Source organism: Aquarana catesbeiana, linkage group LG05 (genome assembly GCF_042186555.1).
Source record: "Aquarana catesbeiana isolate 2022-GZ linkage group LG05, ASM4218655v1, whole genome shotgun sequence".
Classification (NCBI taxonomy): domain Eukaryota; kingdom Metazoa; phylum Chordata; class Amphibia; order Anura; family Ranidae; genus Aquarana; species Aquarana catesbeiana.
In genome coordinates, this window is record NC_133328.1 from 638,027,438 (window position 1) to 638,046,179 (window position 18,742).

Genomic DNA, 18,742 nt, shown 5'->3' on the forward strand with positions numbered 1-18,742 from the left:
CACATGTAAAACATTCAGGTGCAGCTTTCATACAACTTTTGAGGGTTAACATTGAAGTCTACGGCCCTCAAGTGGCATCAAAGTCACACCAAAAGTAGTGCTTGAACTATTTTGAAGTCGTTGCAACTTTACGTCTCAGATATGTTCATAAATGTTCATATGTTCACTGTTGTCTTCCGTGGACCTCCAGGCCTTTTTATGTTACTGAGCTCACCAGTGTTCTTTCCTCAGAATGTACCAAACTGTTAGTTTGGCCACTCCTAATGTTGCTGCTATCTCTCTGATGGATTTGTTTAGTTTTTAAAGCCTTTACAATGGCCTGTTTCACTTGCATGGACAGCTCCTTTGAACTCATTATGTAGGTTCACAGCAATAGAATCCAAATGCCACACTTGGAATCAACTCCAGACCTTTTACCTGCTTCATTGAAACAACGAAGAAGTAGCCCACACCTGGCTATATATATATATATATATATATATATATATATATATATATATATATATATATATATATAGCCAGGTGTGGGCTACTTCTTCGTTGTTTCAATGAAGCAGGTAAAAGGTCTGGAGTTGATTCCAAGTGTGGCATTTGGATTCTATTGCTGTGAACCTACATAATGAGTTCAAAGGAGCTGTCCATGCAAGTGAAACAGGCCATTGTAAAGGCTTTAAAAACTAAACAAATCCATCAGAGAGATAGCAGCAACATTAGGAGTGGCCAAACTAACAGTTTGGTACATTCTGAGGAAAGAACACTGGTGAGCTCAGTAACATAAAAAGGCCTGGAGGTCCACGGAAGACAACAGTGGTGGATGATTGCAGGATCCTCTCTATGGAGAAGAGAAACCCATTCACAATATCCAGACAAGTGAAGGACACTATCCAGGAGGTGGGCGTATCATTGTCAGAGTCTACAATCAAGAGAAGACTTCACAAGAGCAAAATACAGAGGGTTCACCACAAGGTGCAAACCATTCATAAGCCTGAAGAATAGAAAAGCCAGATTAGATTTTGCCAAAAAATACCCGTTCAGGAAAAGCATTCTTTGGGTGGATAAAACAGATTAATCTGTACCAGAATGACAGAAAAAAAAATAAAATAAATAAATAGTGGAGAGGGCTTGGAACAGCTCAAAGCACACAACATCTGTGGTCACATGGTGGAGCTTGCAGTGTGATGGCTTCCAGTGGAAGTGGGTCATTGGTGTTTATTGATGTGACAGAAGGAGCCAGATGAATTCTGCAGTGTTTTAGAGATATACTGTCAGCCCAGATTCAGCCAAATGCAGCAAAGTTGATTGGACGACGCTTCACTGTACAGATGGACAATGATCCAAAACACTGCAAAAGCAACCCAGGAGCTTTTGAAGGAAAATAAGTGTAATAATCTACAATGGCTGAGTCAATCACCTGATCGCAACCCAATTAAACATGCATTTCGCCTGAAGGCAAAACTTGATATTTATGTTTAACCCCTTGAATTAAAGCTGAAAGTCTGCACTTCACATTCATTTGGATGGTTTTGTTTTCATTTTATTCTGGTGGAAAACAGAGCCAAATGTATGAAAATTGTGGCTGTGCCCATATTGGGGAATCATAGTTTGTAGCCCCTTTTTGAAGAAGTAAACCTCCATGTACTCACACAGGATTTTTGCGATCAGGTGAATCACCAATGCGGATCTCAGCCCCCAACAAGCGTTGCATGCAGCAGTACTGACGGTTTGTGATGACGATACTGGATATGTTGTAGGTCTTTTTCAGGTCCAGATTCCACCAGGGCTCATAGTCCTTCATGGTGTGAGTGCAGAAACCTTTATGAAAATCCGTTTCTGCGTTTCCGTCTATGGCTTTGTTTGCATAGCCCATCACTCTGGACTTGTAGACAGAACTCTGGCTGGCTTCTCCATTTCGGGCCACATTAACCACTGGAGATAAGACATAGAATTAATTAGTGACCTCACAACCAGAAATATCACTTTATGGTAAATTTACCATTTAAAAAAGGAAATATCTACAACTTCCATGATCTGACCCTCCATAGGATAGAGAATACTCTTCTCCTGGACTTCTCTTTTTGTTTGAGAACACTCCCCACCAGGATATCACACCTGCCAACATGACCCTCCATAGGGTAGAAGATACTCCCCCTCATGACCTCTATCTTTCCAGTTACACACCTCACTGGAATATCACTCCCTCCAGCATGACCCCCTATAAAAAAGATAGAAGAAAAACAAAATACTCTTCTCCTGACCTTCTCACCACCTTAATATACCCACCACCAGGATATCATATCACCAACATGAACCTCCAGGGGTCTCCAAGCTTTCTAAAAAGGGCCAATCTACTGTTCTTCAGACTTTATGGGGGCTGGAATGTGGCCATTGGGGATAAAAATGCCTCAGACTTGGTGGTCAGTGTGAGTAAATTACATAGCACCTTGTGTCAGCGGGGGGAATAGTGCCCCATCATTGTGTCAGCAGGAGGAATAGTACCCCATCATTGGTGTCAGCAGGAGGAATAGTGCCCCAAAGGCTAGAGAAAAAAAAAAATTAGTAAAAGGAACACACTTGACCACTGGGCTGCAGTTTGGAGACCACTGAGGTAGACAATACTCTGCTCCTGACCTTTTCTTTACGGTTACAATTACACTCACCACTGGGAGATCACATCTCCAACATGACCCTCCAAGGTAGAAAATACTTTGCTGTGACTAGGGATTTAAACGTGTCTGGGTTCAATTCAAGGCAGGTTCTCCGAACAGGACTAAAATATGGATACCAAATCTGAACCCCCATTAAAGTTTTAAGAAGCCAAATGTTAAAAATTATGGCTGTTATCCAGGCTCACATAAGCCTCCAACAGCTTTTCTCAACCTTTCAACAGAGGAACCCCTCTTACGAATGACTAGCTACTAGCTAACTCAGAATACATTGATGGTGATGGTCAGAGGGAAGAATGGTCCTTACGCTTGTGGTCATGGGGAAGAATTACCCCCTTACAGATAGCTAAAGATCAACGGAGTCAGTGGGAACTTCTTAGACAGATTGCCCATTGCTTAAGGAATTCCTAGCAACCTCTGGACGAACCCTAGGGTTCCATGGAAATCTGGTTGAGAAACCCTGGTCCATTAAGGTAGGAATTTCTGATCCACAACGAATCATTCTAATTAAAATGAACTGACGCCTAAGAGACACAGGGCTTTCATTGCTGAACTCTACAAAACATATGGAGACCAGGAAATCAATTTCATTGGGACGTCATTGTCTTCATGTTTAATTAGAAAGTATTAAAGGCCAGAGACTGTCAGGCAACTACGTTTCAAAGAGTAGTCAGCATAGCAGCCTCCCTGCTTCTCTCAGTACAAGCTCAGTTGGATGATGGAGAGAAGTGGGCATTGCAACAAGCTGTCACCCCTCAAAAGCGCTTGGAGAAGCCTGCTGAATCTTTCTGCAATGGATCACACAGAATTCAGTTTAGAGGCAAGTTGTGATGTTTCCTTGGTGGCTTTAATAGCCATTCACTGCTACTGAGAGTTCGGTTGATACAATCAGTTCAGTTCTTACCTCCGGGCTCAGGAGTACAGCACTGAGTCACAATCAGAAACCCGAACACAAATGGGGCCACCAACAGAGGCATTCTGGAGAGGACAGAGGAAAATGGGGTATTACAATGAGCGAGACTTCATGTGAAAATAGACACAGAGAATATACAGTATACTACAAATTGTAGGATTGCGTTTGTACAATAGAATAAAGCCACACATGGATTCTCTGTAGGTCATATCCAAAAGTTTGAGAGGCTACATATGCGTCACCCTATAGATCAGCCTCTCAACCTTTTCAACACAGAGGAACCCTTAAAATAACTTTCCGGTCTCAGGGACCACCTGCTAAAAGTTACTATCTACAACTCATGAAACATTTGTGATGTCAGTAGGAAGAATGTCCTACATTGGGGGGGGGGGGGGGGGTAGGGCAGGGGGAAGAATGCCCCTTACACTGGAGGGTCAATGGCAGCTGGTGCTCCAATTTTTTTTGGGGTCGGCAAACAAACTACAGCCACACCCCCTCCCAATCACTTGTTTGACCGTCCCGCGCCAATTGACCCATCCAGGTCATGGGCAGCTTCCCCCTCCCCCCTCAGTGTGCTTCCCTACCGGCTTTTCTACTGGCCAATCCGGTCTTAAAGACCCGGTTCGTGATGGGAGGAGAAGCAGGAAGACAATAGCGATTAATTCGCTATTGTGACACCACTGGGTGGGCTTCTCTGGGCTCAGTGCTTAGCCCCCCTGAGCCCACCCTTTTTAAAGCCAATCAGAGCCTCAGCCTCTAACCGTGTGCTTCAAAAAACCCCTATAGAAATCCAATCGTCTAGCACCCTGCATGGAGATTAGGGACTGGGCACATGGAGATTAAGGGGTCCGCGCCCCCTATAAGTGGCCACCTCTGGTCAGTGGTAAGAGTGCTCCTTGCACTGGAGGTCCGTGGGAAGAATTACTCCCCTACGAATAGCTAAAAAGAGCTATGGTGCCAGTGGGAACTGATCTAAGGCAGAAACTGCTCATTGCTCAAGGAACCCCTAGCAACCTCTGGAGGAACCCTGAAACCTTATTATACAGTGCCTTAAAGGTTATGAATATTTTTTTTTTTTTAAAAGGTTCCGACCTTCCAACAGCCCTGAGTCCTTGATGAGGAACTTGACTGGACCATGCGTACTGACAGCTTCACCTGCCCCTTCTGCTCCAGGAGTTCCCTGCCACCGACCGTGTGGTGACAGACATTGCCAATGACCTGACCATGTAGAGGCAATGTTCCCTCACAGCTCTCCCCAGGCCTCCTCCTGCGATCGGAGCACCCCCCCAGCTGCTGTCTAACATGCCATTCCTTACTTCACTCTGCCGACTTCTCCCCCCAGTGGCATATCACCTTACATAGTAGGCGAGGTTGGAAAAAAAAAAAAAAAAAAAAAAAAAAAAAAGACACAAGTCCAACCTATGTGTGATTATATGTCAGTATTACATTGTATATCCCTTGTGACATTGGGGGATGTCTAGCTCAGTGAGAGATGCGTTTTAAGTGAGTTCACAGCCAACAGGAACTAAGGTTTAAGGGTGTAGTAGCCCACTTTTATTGAAAGTAACAAAGATGAAAGTTCACACACCCGTTTGATTTCCCACACAGGGGTTCTTCTCCCAAAAACTACTGAAAAATGCCAATCCACCTGGCTCTTAAGGCTCGCTCAGCCTTGGGCACAGTTCCTTGCTGCACAGGCCCACTGCTACTTTAGGCTTCCACACTGCTCCAAGACTCACGGTCCCCAAGACTCTCTTCCAGTTGTCTCAGCTATGGTCTCTAGGCATGTGCATTTCGAATAGAAATTTGGACGAATTTTTCATTATTCGGATACATCCGAATTACAAAAGTAAAGAATTTAAACGAATTTGAAAAAAAAATAGGAGGGAGGGAGAGGGGGAGAGAGGGAGTCACAGGGCTGACTGTTCCCAGCTCACCTCATGTTCGGCAGTCTGTGCACTCAATCGCAGGTGCTCTCCGGCTTTCATTTCATGCTCTTCGTCGGCAGTTCCCACTCGGTCACAGGTAGTATCCAAACTTTTCGTATCATGTTCAAAATCTTGCGGTTTATGCTTCCTAACCTGCACCCCCTTTTGTGAAAACCTGCCGGAGTCGTTGTCGCTCATGTCCCGACATCATTCGGCACAGATGTACTACTCACTGTCGGTCGGTCTCAATATCACTCGCAATAGGTTTCACTGGTTATGAAACTCATTGTCCATGGGGTTGCCATCTCATTTATTAGGAGATGAGCATGTATTGTTTGTATGGGTTTATGTGGCTGATTGGGGTGTAATCAAACCCACCTGGTGCCTCCTCTGCACTTGATTAGCCTGGGGGGGTGGGTAGTTTCACAGCAAGGGATGGCATACACTCTACAACCAATTGGTATCAGATACTCCTTACTACCGATTTATATCAGATGAATTTCATACGTTTTACAACTGATTCGTATCAGATGCATTGCAGAGGCCGACTCTACCAACTCACTGCATGTCCTTCGAGATTGGTCGTAGGTTTTCATCGATTGTCACACACTCACTGTCGCAGGTAGGACTTGTGGTTGCCTGCTACCGAACCGTTACTTTATGTTCCCCTTCATAAACCGCCTACGACTTCGTAGGTCTTACTTGGTTATTCGTACTTACTGCCATTCTCTGTTCCTCATTTGAGCCCAGTCGCACCCGCGATGTTACAACTCATGACAGCCTTCACTCGGCACCACTGGTATCTTACTGACTAGGAAATAAGAACCGTACGAATAAGTGCAACCGCCTTCAAAACAAGTCGCTTACAGCGCAGGGTCTCGAACCTGCGTCCCACACACACACACACACACACACACACACCACACCCCTACTAAACGCCCATTTCACCTACTAACCCCCTACACCTCCTACTGAAAACACACACTTCACCTAACTGACCCCCTATACCTCTTATTGGATACCAAGTACACACCAACAGCCGATCCGAATCTAGTCGCAACATCGGCCCTATGATTCGGATCCGTGGCAATCACAAGCCCCTTCAACCACTAACAGTCAGCTGATCTGAGTCCAGTCGTAGCACCGGCTTAACGATTCGGATCCGGCACACAAGCCCCATCGTCACCTTACATCCACAACCGATCCGAATCTAGTCGCATAATCAGCGCAAAGATTCGGACCCTTGGCAATACAAACTTCACCAACCGATCCGAGTCCAGTCACAAAACCGGCTCAAATATTTAGATCCTCAGCATACACAAGCACTCACCAACAGTGTGCTTCTTCCAACCGACCGATCCAAGCCCAGTCACATAGTGGCTCAATGATTCAGGATCCTCGGCATTACAAAACCCCACCATCCCATCCGAGTCCAGTCGTAGCACTGGCTCAACAATTCGGATCCTCACCAATCCAACGTTCACGGACCGATCCGAGTCCAGCCGCATACCGGCTCAAAGATTTGGATCCTCAGCACTTCCAACCAATCCGAGTCAAGTCGTAGCACCGGCTCAACGATTCGGATCCTTGCCAATTCAACTCTCACCAACTGATCCGAAGTCCAGTCGCATACCGGCACGATGATTCAGGATCCTCGGCATTACAAGCCCCACCGTCCAATCCGACTCAACGATTCGGATCCTTGCCAACCCTACTTTCCCTGACCGATACGAGTCCAGTCTCACACCGGATCAACGATTCGGATCCTCAGCATACAAGCACTCACCAACAGCGTGCTTCTTTTGTCCGACCGATCCGAGTCCAGTCGCAATACCGGCTCAATGATTCAGATTCTCAGCATACACAAGCACTCACCAACAGTGTGCTTCTTCCATCTGACCGATCCAAGTTCAGTCGCATACCAGCTCAATGATTCAGATCTCTCACACCATCTATTTTGTACCAATGCTGCGCACGGTTATTCCTACATAATCAAATTTCTGCTAAAAAACTCTTTTCGCCTATCAAAGGCTTTGCAATGGTTGCAAACGTTACGAAATGGCTTCATACAGCCACTCATCTCCAGTAGCAACACAGCTACTCAATCGTATTCTCTATCCCTTTCCCCTTTAGGTCAGTTAGACTACCAGTTGGTCCACCCTGCACCAGGTTTGGACAATATCTCCCCAAAAAAAAAAAAAAAAAAAAAAAAAAAAAAAAAATTTTTTTTTTTTTTTTTTTATTCGAGGGCCTGCACCTTCACCAGGGGGCCAGCTGCCCCAAACAGCTCTTTGCAATCCCCCTTGTCAAACCAAAATTCCCGTGTCACTGTACTACAGGTTCCCAGTCGACTCAAAATTTTTTCTCTCACTTATAGGGCATCAAGTCAGGTGTATAGTTCAAAGGAATCCCCCCTTGCTTTTCTCTTGAACACTTTTCACTACATGTTTTACTTCACATACACGATTTGACTTGCTCCCAAGGTGTTAGTAACTGTCACATACTTCTGTGCACTTCACTCTGTTTTCTAAGAGCGATCAGAGATCCTTCACCACGCAGACAAGGTCGCCTAACATCCAGCTTGCTGGCAGTGCAAGCGTTAGCAGACCGAACATACGACAATTAACTACACAACGCAACATTCTTTCTTAGAATACCAGACTGCAAAATATTCGCCCCTGTCCGCCCAGGGGGGCTCTGGTTCAGTAGTCTGTGCCGAGCACAGGCGACACCCGAGCTAGCGGTTACCTAGCCAGTCACCTCCTGGATCACCTCGGTTGTCACGCATTATTTCGAGTTTTCTAAAATCACTCAACAGTGCTCGTACTCAATCGACTGTCGCTATGGCTATCCTTCCTTGTCCTTCTCCATCTACCCAAACGCATCTATCCACTCCTACCTTTGCAACTTGCCTTAGACACATGCATTGCCCTTCCTTGCTTTTGCCGACAGCGATAACTTCGCCTCCGCCCATCACCCTTTGCGGGCACAGCAAGCGACGGCTCAGTCTCACAGAGCTTGGACCATAAAAAAAAAAAAAATATATCTACAGGCCGCCCTCCCAGGCATCATGGCAGTATTTTCTGAGCGACTATTCAGCTGCACTCCTTGGTCACACTTTCAAACGGGTACTCATTCCATGACTGTCACCACTAAAAAAAAAAAAAAAAAAAAAAAAAAAAAGGAAAACCAGCAGCCAGACTCGAGGTGACCCTTATCTCACGCCTCCTAGTGTTTCTCTCCCAGGTACAAGACCCGGACTATATCCTTAAATTAGATGTGCCAGCAATAAGCGGATCTGCCCAGATGGAATGAATTTCTCATCAACTGGAATGGTATGTCAATGTTCATTCCGTTAGCATCTCCCTCTTCATCTCAGGTATTCACGGACGCCACAGCCTCCACAGGTCCTCGCATCAATTTTTTGGCCATCTTTGGGTCGCAGGGCCATGGCCATCAGAAATCCTCTTGATTCCCGGCTTCAGTTAGTCCTTCTCTTTGTTCGAACTCTACCTCATTATTGCAGCAGCTCACGTCTGGCGCAGTATCTGGGCAGCACAAACACTGTCGTTTGCCACAGACAACTAAGCCACAGCTAGTATAAATAAAAGCAGGTTCAACTCGCTGGCCATCATGGCCTTCCCGAGCAGGCTGGTGCAACTATCCCCACAACACCAAATAATGTTTACTGCATCTACATCCCAGGCAACTGCAATACTCTGGCCAACGCACTACCCGTTTTAACTTTGCGTCGTTCCTTTTGCAGGGATCTGGAACCGACCCGACCATGTATTATCCCACATTGGTCGTAGCTAACCTCGGATTAAAACATCTTCACAATGCTACCTGCCTTGTTAATCTATCATTTTCTCACAACACCCTGAAGGCCTACCATACTGCCTGGAAAATCTATGACAAGTTCCTAGCCTCAAACCCTAGGGCAGTATCAGGAGATTTCCATCACATCCTGGCCTACAGATCATCTTGCCACACGCAGTTGGCATTTTCATGCAATACCATCAGACTACTTAGCTGGCATCCAGCATCTCCTTACAAAATCCTACCAAACCACCGTTGGTTGCCACCCATGCGGTCCAGACTATCCTGCGCGGTAGTCACAGACAATTCCAAATAGTAAACATCTACCTGCGACCAGCGCCATATTTTGAGACATGTCTACCATCCTGTCACATTCCCCTTTGGGTTAATTTCAGCCAGGTCGTTCACGCAACCATCTACCTAGCTTTCTGCGGTTCTTATGCCCCAGTGAATTCACAGTCACCGGCCCCAGTAAGATGTTACGTAGGCGCCACCTGACACGCCACCAAAATTACTTCATCCGGCACCTCATGGTGTCTGAAACACAACAGTCTGGTCCCAGTGTAGATATACTTCCAAGACGCTCAACGCCTGCCTGCCCCGTGGCCATTCTAGACCAATTATCAGCTCATCTGCCCGACCTCGGAGGGCAGCCATTTCTACCGCTCCCTACTAGCCCTCTAAGCAGCAACCAGTTCACCAGACAAGTTGGGAATCTTTTGCCCAACTTAGGCCTTGACCCCGGCCAAATTTCCTGGAAATTCTTTTGCATCAGAGTAGCATCAGCAGCCTCACGAAACGGGGTCCCGGACCACGTTCTCAAGAAAACGGGCAGGTGGAAATTCACTTGCTTCGCTCGATACATTCCCAATCCACAAGCAGAAATGTCACGAGCCTTTGGCAAGCTTGCCCCGTAGTATGTCAGTAAACTTAAGCAAATCATTACCTCCCCAACCAAGTCTTTTTGTGCCCTTCTCTGGCATACCACCCAGCAGATCTGGGTTTACCATACAGCAGGCCAGGGCACACTTCAGGTCTATTTTATGTTAGTCTTGTGACGTGTTTATGTGCTTCATATCTCTCAGGACGGAGGGCTCCGACTAATTATATATATATTTGTATTATTCTCTTCTATTGTTTATGCTTTTCTTTTCTATTATTTTATATTCTATAATAGTCTTTTCAATTCAAATTCTATACAAAATTCGAATTTCGGAACATGGCTTCTGAAGTTTGAATTTTCGTATAGAATGAATTTGAATAGAAAAGATTAGAACAGAAAATAGAAAAGAATAGACTAGAAAAACAATAGAACAGAATAGAATAAGATATAATATAGAAAAGATTAGAATACAATATATTATATCTTAGGCTATTCTGTTCTATTGTTTTTCTAGTCTATTCTTTTCTATTCAAATTCATTCTGTACCAAATTCCAATTTTGGAAGATGGAGATATATATCCCCATCTTCCAAAATTGGAATTTGGTACAGAATGAATTCAAAAGCGAATAGAAAATATTAGAATACAATATATTTTTTTTTTTCTATTCTGTTCTATTGTTTTTCTATTCTATCCTAATCTTTTCTATTGGAATTAGATTTTATTCTATACGAATTTCAAATTTCGCAAAATGGTTATATAGTTTACTTTTTCAAATTCAGTTAATGTTTTTTTCGAATGCGGTAGAATTTTTTCGAATTTTATAGTTTTTTTCGAATGTGGTAGAATTTTTGGATTTGACAGTTTTTTCCGAATACGGTCGAATTTTTTCGAAGACGAAACGAAACAAATTCCGAAAACGAATGCAACAAATTTAACTAAACGAATTGTGTCCATTTTACACACATTTTCACTAAGACAGGGACTCTCACATATCCCCCCTTTGTTTTGATCCAGAGGGAGGAACACCAGCACCCATCAGGGTTGGGTCACCTCTGTGCCGGCTGTCAGCCGCGTAGGCCCAACCTTTTTTTTCGGGTGCACTTCCAGGTAAGTCCTACTCTGACTCTCCATGGGATCCCACTTGTTTCTATCCTATACTTTCTCCCACTTCTGGGGTTCCTGGCTTTTCTCAGGGGAACTCTGCCTTCCCCGATACCCTCACTTTCTTGATATGGGGAACCACCTTTTCCCTCACTGACACCAGTTTTTCCCATTACAACAGTTTTTTTTGGTTTAACAAATTGTCTGAGGTTACTTACAGAAATTAAACCCTCGTTAGCAGTACCAACCAGCGACATACCACAAATTCTGATGTCGCCACTTCCAATACCATCAATACTTCCCCACACAGTGTCTCCGGGTACCTTAATTTGTACCTCTTTGCGAATGACAGGAAAAATCTCTGCTACTGACACATCTATTTTCGGGCCCTTCCTTCACGTGATGTCTAGTGGGTAAGGCAGTGTCCACACCCTCTACTGACCACTGCTCAGCCGCAACTCGGACCGGACCAGCAGAAGTTTTCTTAGTTATCGCATCAGGTGGGGAGACCTCTGATGTTTTCAAACGTTCTCTTGAGCGCCTTCCATCCACACTGGTAACTAGAAGCACCCTCTGAGAACCTTGAGACCATTTGCCACACTGCTAACAAATATGGTACCAACCAGTTCTTATTTGATTAACATGAAGCACAGAATGTACTACTTGGCTCCACCTACTGGTACTACGCAGTACCACCTTGTCCGACCACGGTGGGGACACCCAAGTGTACAGCAAATGTGTATTTTGGACTTTAAGCATTTTCAACAATACATTAGTCATCTTAATGCGATCCACATCTACATACAAGACCTTTCTAGGGACTTTTCCATTATCAATGACTTGGAGGGGCTCATTCACTGAAGCCGGAAAGGTAGAGACATTTACAGCGACCTCCACCTCACTGGCGTTATCCGTCTTCACAGCCTGGCGCTCAACTGGAGCGCTGACCGATGTATGTCTCACATTTATCCTTTCTGCCACAGCATCAGGGAGCCACTGCAGGTCATAAGTCACATTTTTGCACTCACCATTTTCCAGTGGTTGGGCTGTGGATAACAACTGCCATGCATGCGCCCTTAACCGGCCCTTCTGACTGGAAGGGACCAATCTCTGCCGGGGCCAACACGCCCTTGGCCACCCTGCAATCCCTCCATTGGGCATAGCAGGTGTTATGTCCACATCTGTGTCAACCATTATAGCTTTGTTTAGTGTTGCTACTGTTTCCTTGCACCACATTTCCCAGTCAGTGGTACTTCCCTGACAGGCATTCTGCAGCGCTGCATCACCTGTTCCAAGAGGCACCAATGGAACCCGGGACTTATTACCCAATACTGTACATTTGTCATCTCTATATGTGTCAAATTGTACAAGCACAGTTTCACTTATGTCACATTGAGACGATGCTTCTTCACACAAGGCAGGGTGCAATACACTATTTGGACCAGTTTGTTCTGGTGGCGCTACCATCACACCCAGCTTTAACAGGGTGAATAAATTGTTCAACAATCTGGTCACATACCAGGCGGGTGGTCTGCACCCACACACTCACACTGTGGTGCAGTCCCTCTGTTCCCCCAGAGTAGTGCCAGAGCGGTCCTGAACAACCTCCAGTTCCAACACAGGGAGATCCCTGGAGATTTCCATGGACAACCCTGCGGCTCTGCCTCTGGTGGTCATGGGAGACATCCTACTCCCATCCTTAGTAAACACATTACCAACATTATTCTCAAATAGAACATTTGCAGAAATAAATTTCTCAACCTTTAGAGGATCATCATGACTCTTAGACATAACTGTAGCTATTGTGGGTAGCCTCTTACTTGAGCAGCTCCACAGATGACCTGGAAAACCCTCCACTCCAACACTGTGGGCTCCTGGAAGGTTTCCCTGGGCAACCCTGCAGCGCCTGTCTCAGTCACTAGGGAACATGGTATACGGATTTCTTTAGTTACCCCTAGTACAGCTCTTGCAGCACTCTGCTGGATTCCAACAGGTACATACAGTCCCCATGTCCTTTTTAGTCTTTAGTCCTGCTGCCAGTTGGGCTTTACCCTGTGCCTCCCCACTGCTCCGGGTAGCACACTGCAGCAAGTCCACCTGTACTGCGGATCTCCCCGCCGGACACACTTCCACTTCATTGGGTTCTGTCCCACAAACTGCAACAGTCTTACCAATTCCTGTAGCCGGTGTCATAGACTTCATTTGAGAGCGTGGTCTCATCTGTGGTGTCTCCATAGGCTGACTCTTCCATGTGGTCATGGAGCAACACTGCAGCCTTTCCGGACCCACTGACACTCCCTGCATGTAACAGTGGGTTCCCTGTTGCTAGGGGTAACAGCAGACCAGCATGCCAAAGATGGTTGGCTACACCTCATGGAGGTTTCAGACTGTTTTGCCCTTCTTTCTGGGCTGACCACTTCACATAAGTGGCCATAACAGAAAACCTTGCGTTTCTCTGGATTTCCAAAACCTAGGTCTTCCGGTGACATTTCTCCTATCCCGGAGCATTGCTGGCAGCCCATGATACAATGGAACTCTCCTCTAAGGATTTCCTCTTTAAACTTGCGGTAGTCATCCTGGTCCCCATCCATCAAATGGTAAACCGATTTGAACTCTATCTGTAATAAGGTTTTCAGCAATTTTGGCCACCGGTCACTAGGCCATTTTCTCTTTACAGCAACTTTTTCAAATCTTACAAGGAAGTCCAACCTCCTCTGTGGGCAGCATGGGTTGCATATAATCATGGGCCAAGATCTGAGCCCCTTGCACTGCGCCCCACTCTTTATTCTGGTTCCACTTGAACCACTCATTCACCACTGGCCCCTTTTGACTGGTCCTCCTAGGTGAAGACATCTCAGGCCACGCTGAGCTCACTTCCCCTTTAACTTGATTTAACATGAACTTCTTGTGTTTTGACTGCCTCATCCTTGCAGTCACATGCACAGCAGCTTGTTACACGGTTCACAGCAGTAATACAAAAAAAAAACCACACAATGCACACAATGCTCATTGCCTGGCTGCACTTCCATACACAGCCACTCACCGTTACTTGACAAACTCACTGCTGGCGCAGAGACCCGGGTTTCACCGTCTGTATGCCCGCATTCGAACACCACTTGTGACATTGGGGGATGTCTAGCTCAGTGATAGATGCGTTTTAAGTGAGTTCACAGCCAACAGGAACTAAGGTTTAAGGGCACGATAGCCCACTTTTATTAAAAGTAACAAAAGGATGAAAGTTCACACATGCGTTTGGTTTCCCACACAGGGGTTCTTCTCCCAAAAACTACTGAAAAATGCCAATCCACCTGGCTCTTAAGGCTCGCTCAGCCTTGGGCGCAGTTCCTTGCTGCACAGCCCCACTCCTGGCCTTTAAGAAGGGGCTCTCCTGACACTCTAGGCTTCCACACTCCTCCAAGATTTACGGTCCCCTCTGGTCCCCAAGACTCTCTTCCAGTTGTCTCAGCTATGGTCTCTGACTCTCTCAGCTGGCCCAACTCTGTCCACTGACCTGGAACCTCTCCCACATGGAGTACCGTCTCAAGGATGTTGCCTGGGTTCTTAAAAACGGTAGCACACCTCCTTCCTGTCTGCAGCAACTGCTCCAATACCAACTCTTTTCCCACACACACTGAGCTATGCTCAGCTCTGCCTTATAACGAGTGTGTGCACCTGGACACAACCTGCAGAGCTTCTGGAAAACCTGGACACATGACTGAAGACTCCATCCCTCCCAATGCTCTTTGAAGTCTTCAAGTTTCCAGCCCCAATCCAGACTTACAAAATCCAGAGAAAACTTAAAGCATAGTTTTCTCTGCTCACCGATCTTTTGCTGGAACTTCTCAAATTGCTTCTTTGAGAGTCCTGTGTCCATTTTACACACATTTTCACTAAGACAGGGGCTCTCACTCACACCCGTATGTTGTGGTCATTCAGGTGCTTATCTAATAGTTTCTTGAAACTATCAATGCTCGCCTCCGAGACCACCTGTGGAAGGGAATTTCACATCTTTGCCGCTCTTACAGTAAAGAACCCTCTACGCAGTTTAGGATTAAACCTCTTTTCTTCTAATTTTAATGAGTGGCCACGAGTCTTGTTAAAGTCCCTTCTGCGAAAAAGTTTTATCCCTATTGTGGGGGTGTCACCTCAGCTTAGATATGAGGCACGCCCCCTGCCAATACCAATTGGGGATTGGTCAGGGCTCACACACAAGCTGCCTGCCACTCCAGTTCCAGGCCCAACCCCTCCAGAATATTCTCCTTGGAAGCAGGGGGAGGCACCTCAGAACTGAAGTGCAGGTGGTCACACCCTGTCATGGACATACTACTTCCAGACCTGCAACAGGGCTCAGGCGCATCCCCACCAACAGGTTCCCAGTAACGAACACGCGTGCGCCAATACGCGTGCGCCGATCGCGGACATCGCACGCACAGTGATGCGGCTTTGACGTCCAGTGGCCTTTAAGAGGGGCTTCCACCATTCAGCTCTTGCTGTTTGATCTGCAGCTTCACCTGTGACCTATTCCTGTAATCTGCATCCAATCACCTGACCTGACTCTCTGACCACGATGCTGTCTCCAATCCTGAACCTTGGCTTTCCCTGACTCTGATCCTGTTTACCTGTCTGCCTGATCTCCTGTTACCAGAAACCAGCCTGAACTTGACCATTCCTTGCCTGCCGATTCTGTTGAACTGATCCACTGTGTATGACCCAGCTTGTCTGACCTTGCTTCTGCCTGCTGTGTGCACCCCGCTGACCTGCACCCAGCTCACCTGCACCCAGCACTCCAGCCAGTTCCAGTGTCTCCCAGTGGACATCTCCAGTTCCAGAGAATCCACCAGGCACTCATACCCCACTGTGCTCCTACGGTCACTGTCCTCAACTCCAGTGATCTGGGAACCAGGGCTGTACGAGAGGTCTCCCTCTGCACGTCAGGCTCACATACGAGGTACGTGTCACACCCACTGCTACTCTAACCACTCCCAGACACCAGATCAAAACAGACCGGCCTAGTTTGCAGCATAGGCCTGCCTAAATTTGCCTGTGCTGGACAACCTAGTAAAAATATACCTTTCTAGAACCTACCTATTGGTAGAGGGTGCTACATATCCCAAGCTTTGAACATCTCACAGAGCACTGTTTAAACCATCATCTGAAAATGGAAAGCGTGTGGCACAACTGCAAACCTACCAAGACATGGCCATCCACCTGAACTGACAGGCCGGGCAAGGAGATCATTCATCAGAGAAGAGCCAAGAGGCCCATGGTAACTCTGGAGGAGCTTCAGAGATCCTCAGCTCAGGTGGGAGAATCTGTCCACAGGACAACTATTAGTCATGTTCTCCACAAATCTGCCCTTTATGGAAGAGTGGCAAAAAGAAAGACATTGTTGAAAGAAAGCCATAGGAAGTTTTGTTTGCAGCTTGATCAGAGGCACTGGCAAGCATTACTGATGGCATCCCTGGTGGGCTCTCCTGGTGGTCATGGGTAGGCATCCTTGGGGGGGGGGGGGGGGGGGGGAGCAGCCAATCGGCTCACATCTTTCAGCGTGAGTAGAGGAAAAGCCTATACACAGCTTTTCCTGTTTACGTTGATCAGCTGTTATTGGACACGGCTGATCATGTGGTAAAGCGCCTCAGTCAGAGGCTCTTTACCTAGTTCGGAGATGCGGTGTGTCAGACCGACACCACCAATCGCAGGTTATTCCGCTGGACGTCATGATGCCCAGTCAGGATAACTGAACCACTTCCCAGCCATCATTCTGCTATAGGCCGGGCGGGATGTGGTTAAGGTCAGCCCAGACAAAACGCATTAACTGTCCATTTTCAGTGTACGCAAAATCATATAATGGAAGTGTTTTGTTTTTTTGTTTTTTTAAGGATTGTGCTGAGGTTTATTCAGGTCTGAGAGACCATGCCTCTTTAAGCACCACCATTCATTCACCGATGACCTGCCTGGGTGTAAGAAGATGTCCGCTGCTGCCTTTGTGTTCTGTCACATTAGGAACGCATAGCGGCCATGTTGGAACGCATGCGCATTAAGCATTTTTTGCAGGGAACGTCACTTCCGTTCCTTTTTCTGATGGGCAGCGGTATTCTGACAGGACACTGGCCTGATAGCTTCCCCAGCGACTCGGTAATGGGCCACGCAGCAAGAGATTCCGGCCTTGATTGGTGTAGAGGGGTTGCCTGGCAACCCACAACGCTTGTCCAGGTGTCCTCTCAACCTGGATGGAGCTAAACAATGAGGTCAGCACTACTGTAGCTGGTGCCGGTGACAATATAAAAAACATTAAAGTAAAAAAAGTGTATACGGACTGGGCTGCAGCACGCTACACGGCAGAGAGTGACATTTGGATATTTATCCCTTGGTCACTCAGCTAGCATTCTAAGCTTCAGTGACTAGCTGTCCCCTATATTGCTGTGGATATTACATTGGTATACTCCATAGGATTGATATTACAGACATTACGCGTTCAAGATTTGGTCCACTCTCCTACAGTCTGACAGCCATGCAACATTTTCTTGGATTTCTGATCCTTAGTGCCCACTTATCACATGGAACCACTAAACTGGACCCAATATACATGTAAAAAAACTTGAACCCTCAGCCCCTGACAAAGGTATCTGAATACTTCATACCGGAAACGCGTCAGGCATCAGGGCATTTACATTGCATGACGTTTATATACACAGTTCGTTTTTGTTTGTTTACCAGGTGATATGTGTTATGCACCCTTGTGATGTGTAAATTTCATATGTATTTTATTCTATACTATTAAAGACATTTTTTACATCTACTGAGTGGATGGTCCGTTAAAGTCCCACTTGAGGGGGTGTTTTTTCCTTTGTTAGTAAATAAGTGACAAATACTAGAAGATGACCAAATATAGCTGCAATTATTGTGTATGTGAACTGATATCACAAAAAATGTTGTATATATATATATTCGGAATGTATAATGCGTGAATATTAACCTCCCTAATGGTTAATCAGTGAATCATGTGCAAAATAATCAAATGGAGCCTATTATAAACAACAACATCCTTCACCATAACAAAATCCTATAACTAAATATCAATGTGATAATTATTGAACACAATAAAGAAGAAAGAAAGATGATATATTAATGTGATGAACCACAGTGCACAGATATCTCAATAGGACAGCATACCGCTGTGAAGAAATAGAACGTCTTTGGTGATTGATGAATATAGACAGGTTTCAATGAGTAATCCCCAGTGATAGATGGCTTGCTCATATTTAGCTGCTCATTAGCATGGGCTGGCTTCTGCCTTTCAAAGAACTTCCGCAGTATGAAACAACAAAAGAGACCATTGCGCAGGTAGTATAATATATATTCCCTATAAACTAAGGGTAAACTTCACTCACACTTTCAGCAGAATAAATTGCATATGGAATTGCATACAGCTA

General features: G+C 45.8%; 1 protein-coding gene across 1 annotated transcript in view; it reads right to left on the bottom strand.

Annotated features, from left to right (window-relative positions):
* Positions 1-1,272: 1,272 nt before the first annotated feature.
* Positions 1,273-18,742, bottom strand: part of LOC141146120 (uncharacterized) — a 213,305-nt gene continuing 195,835 nt past the window's right edge. The window contains exons 7-8 of the mRNA XM_073632874.1: positions 3,568-3,641; positions 1,273-1,926 (exon numbers count right to left, since the gene is read on the bottom strand). Coding sequence (XP_073488975.1) covers positions 1,640-1,926; positions 3,568-3,641 — 361 coding nt within the window. The 3' untranslated portion in view covers positions 1,273-1,639. The remainder of the gene's footprint in view (positions 1,927-3,567; positions 3,642-18,742) is intronic.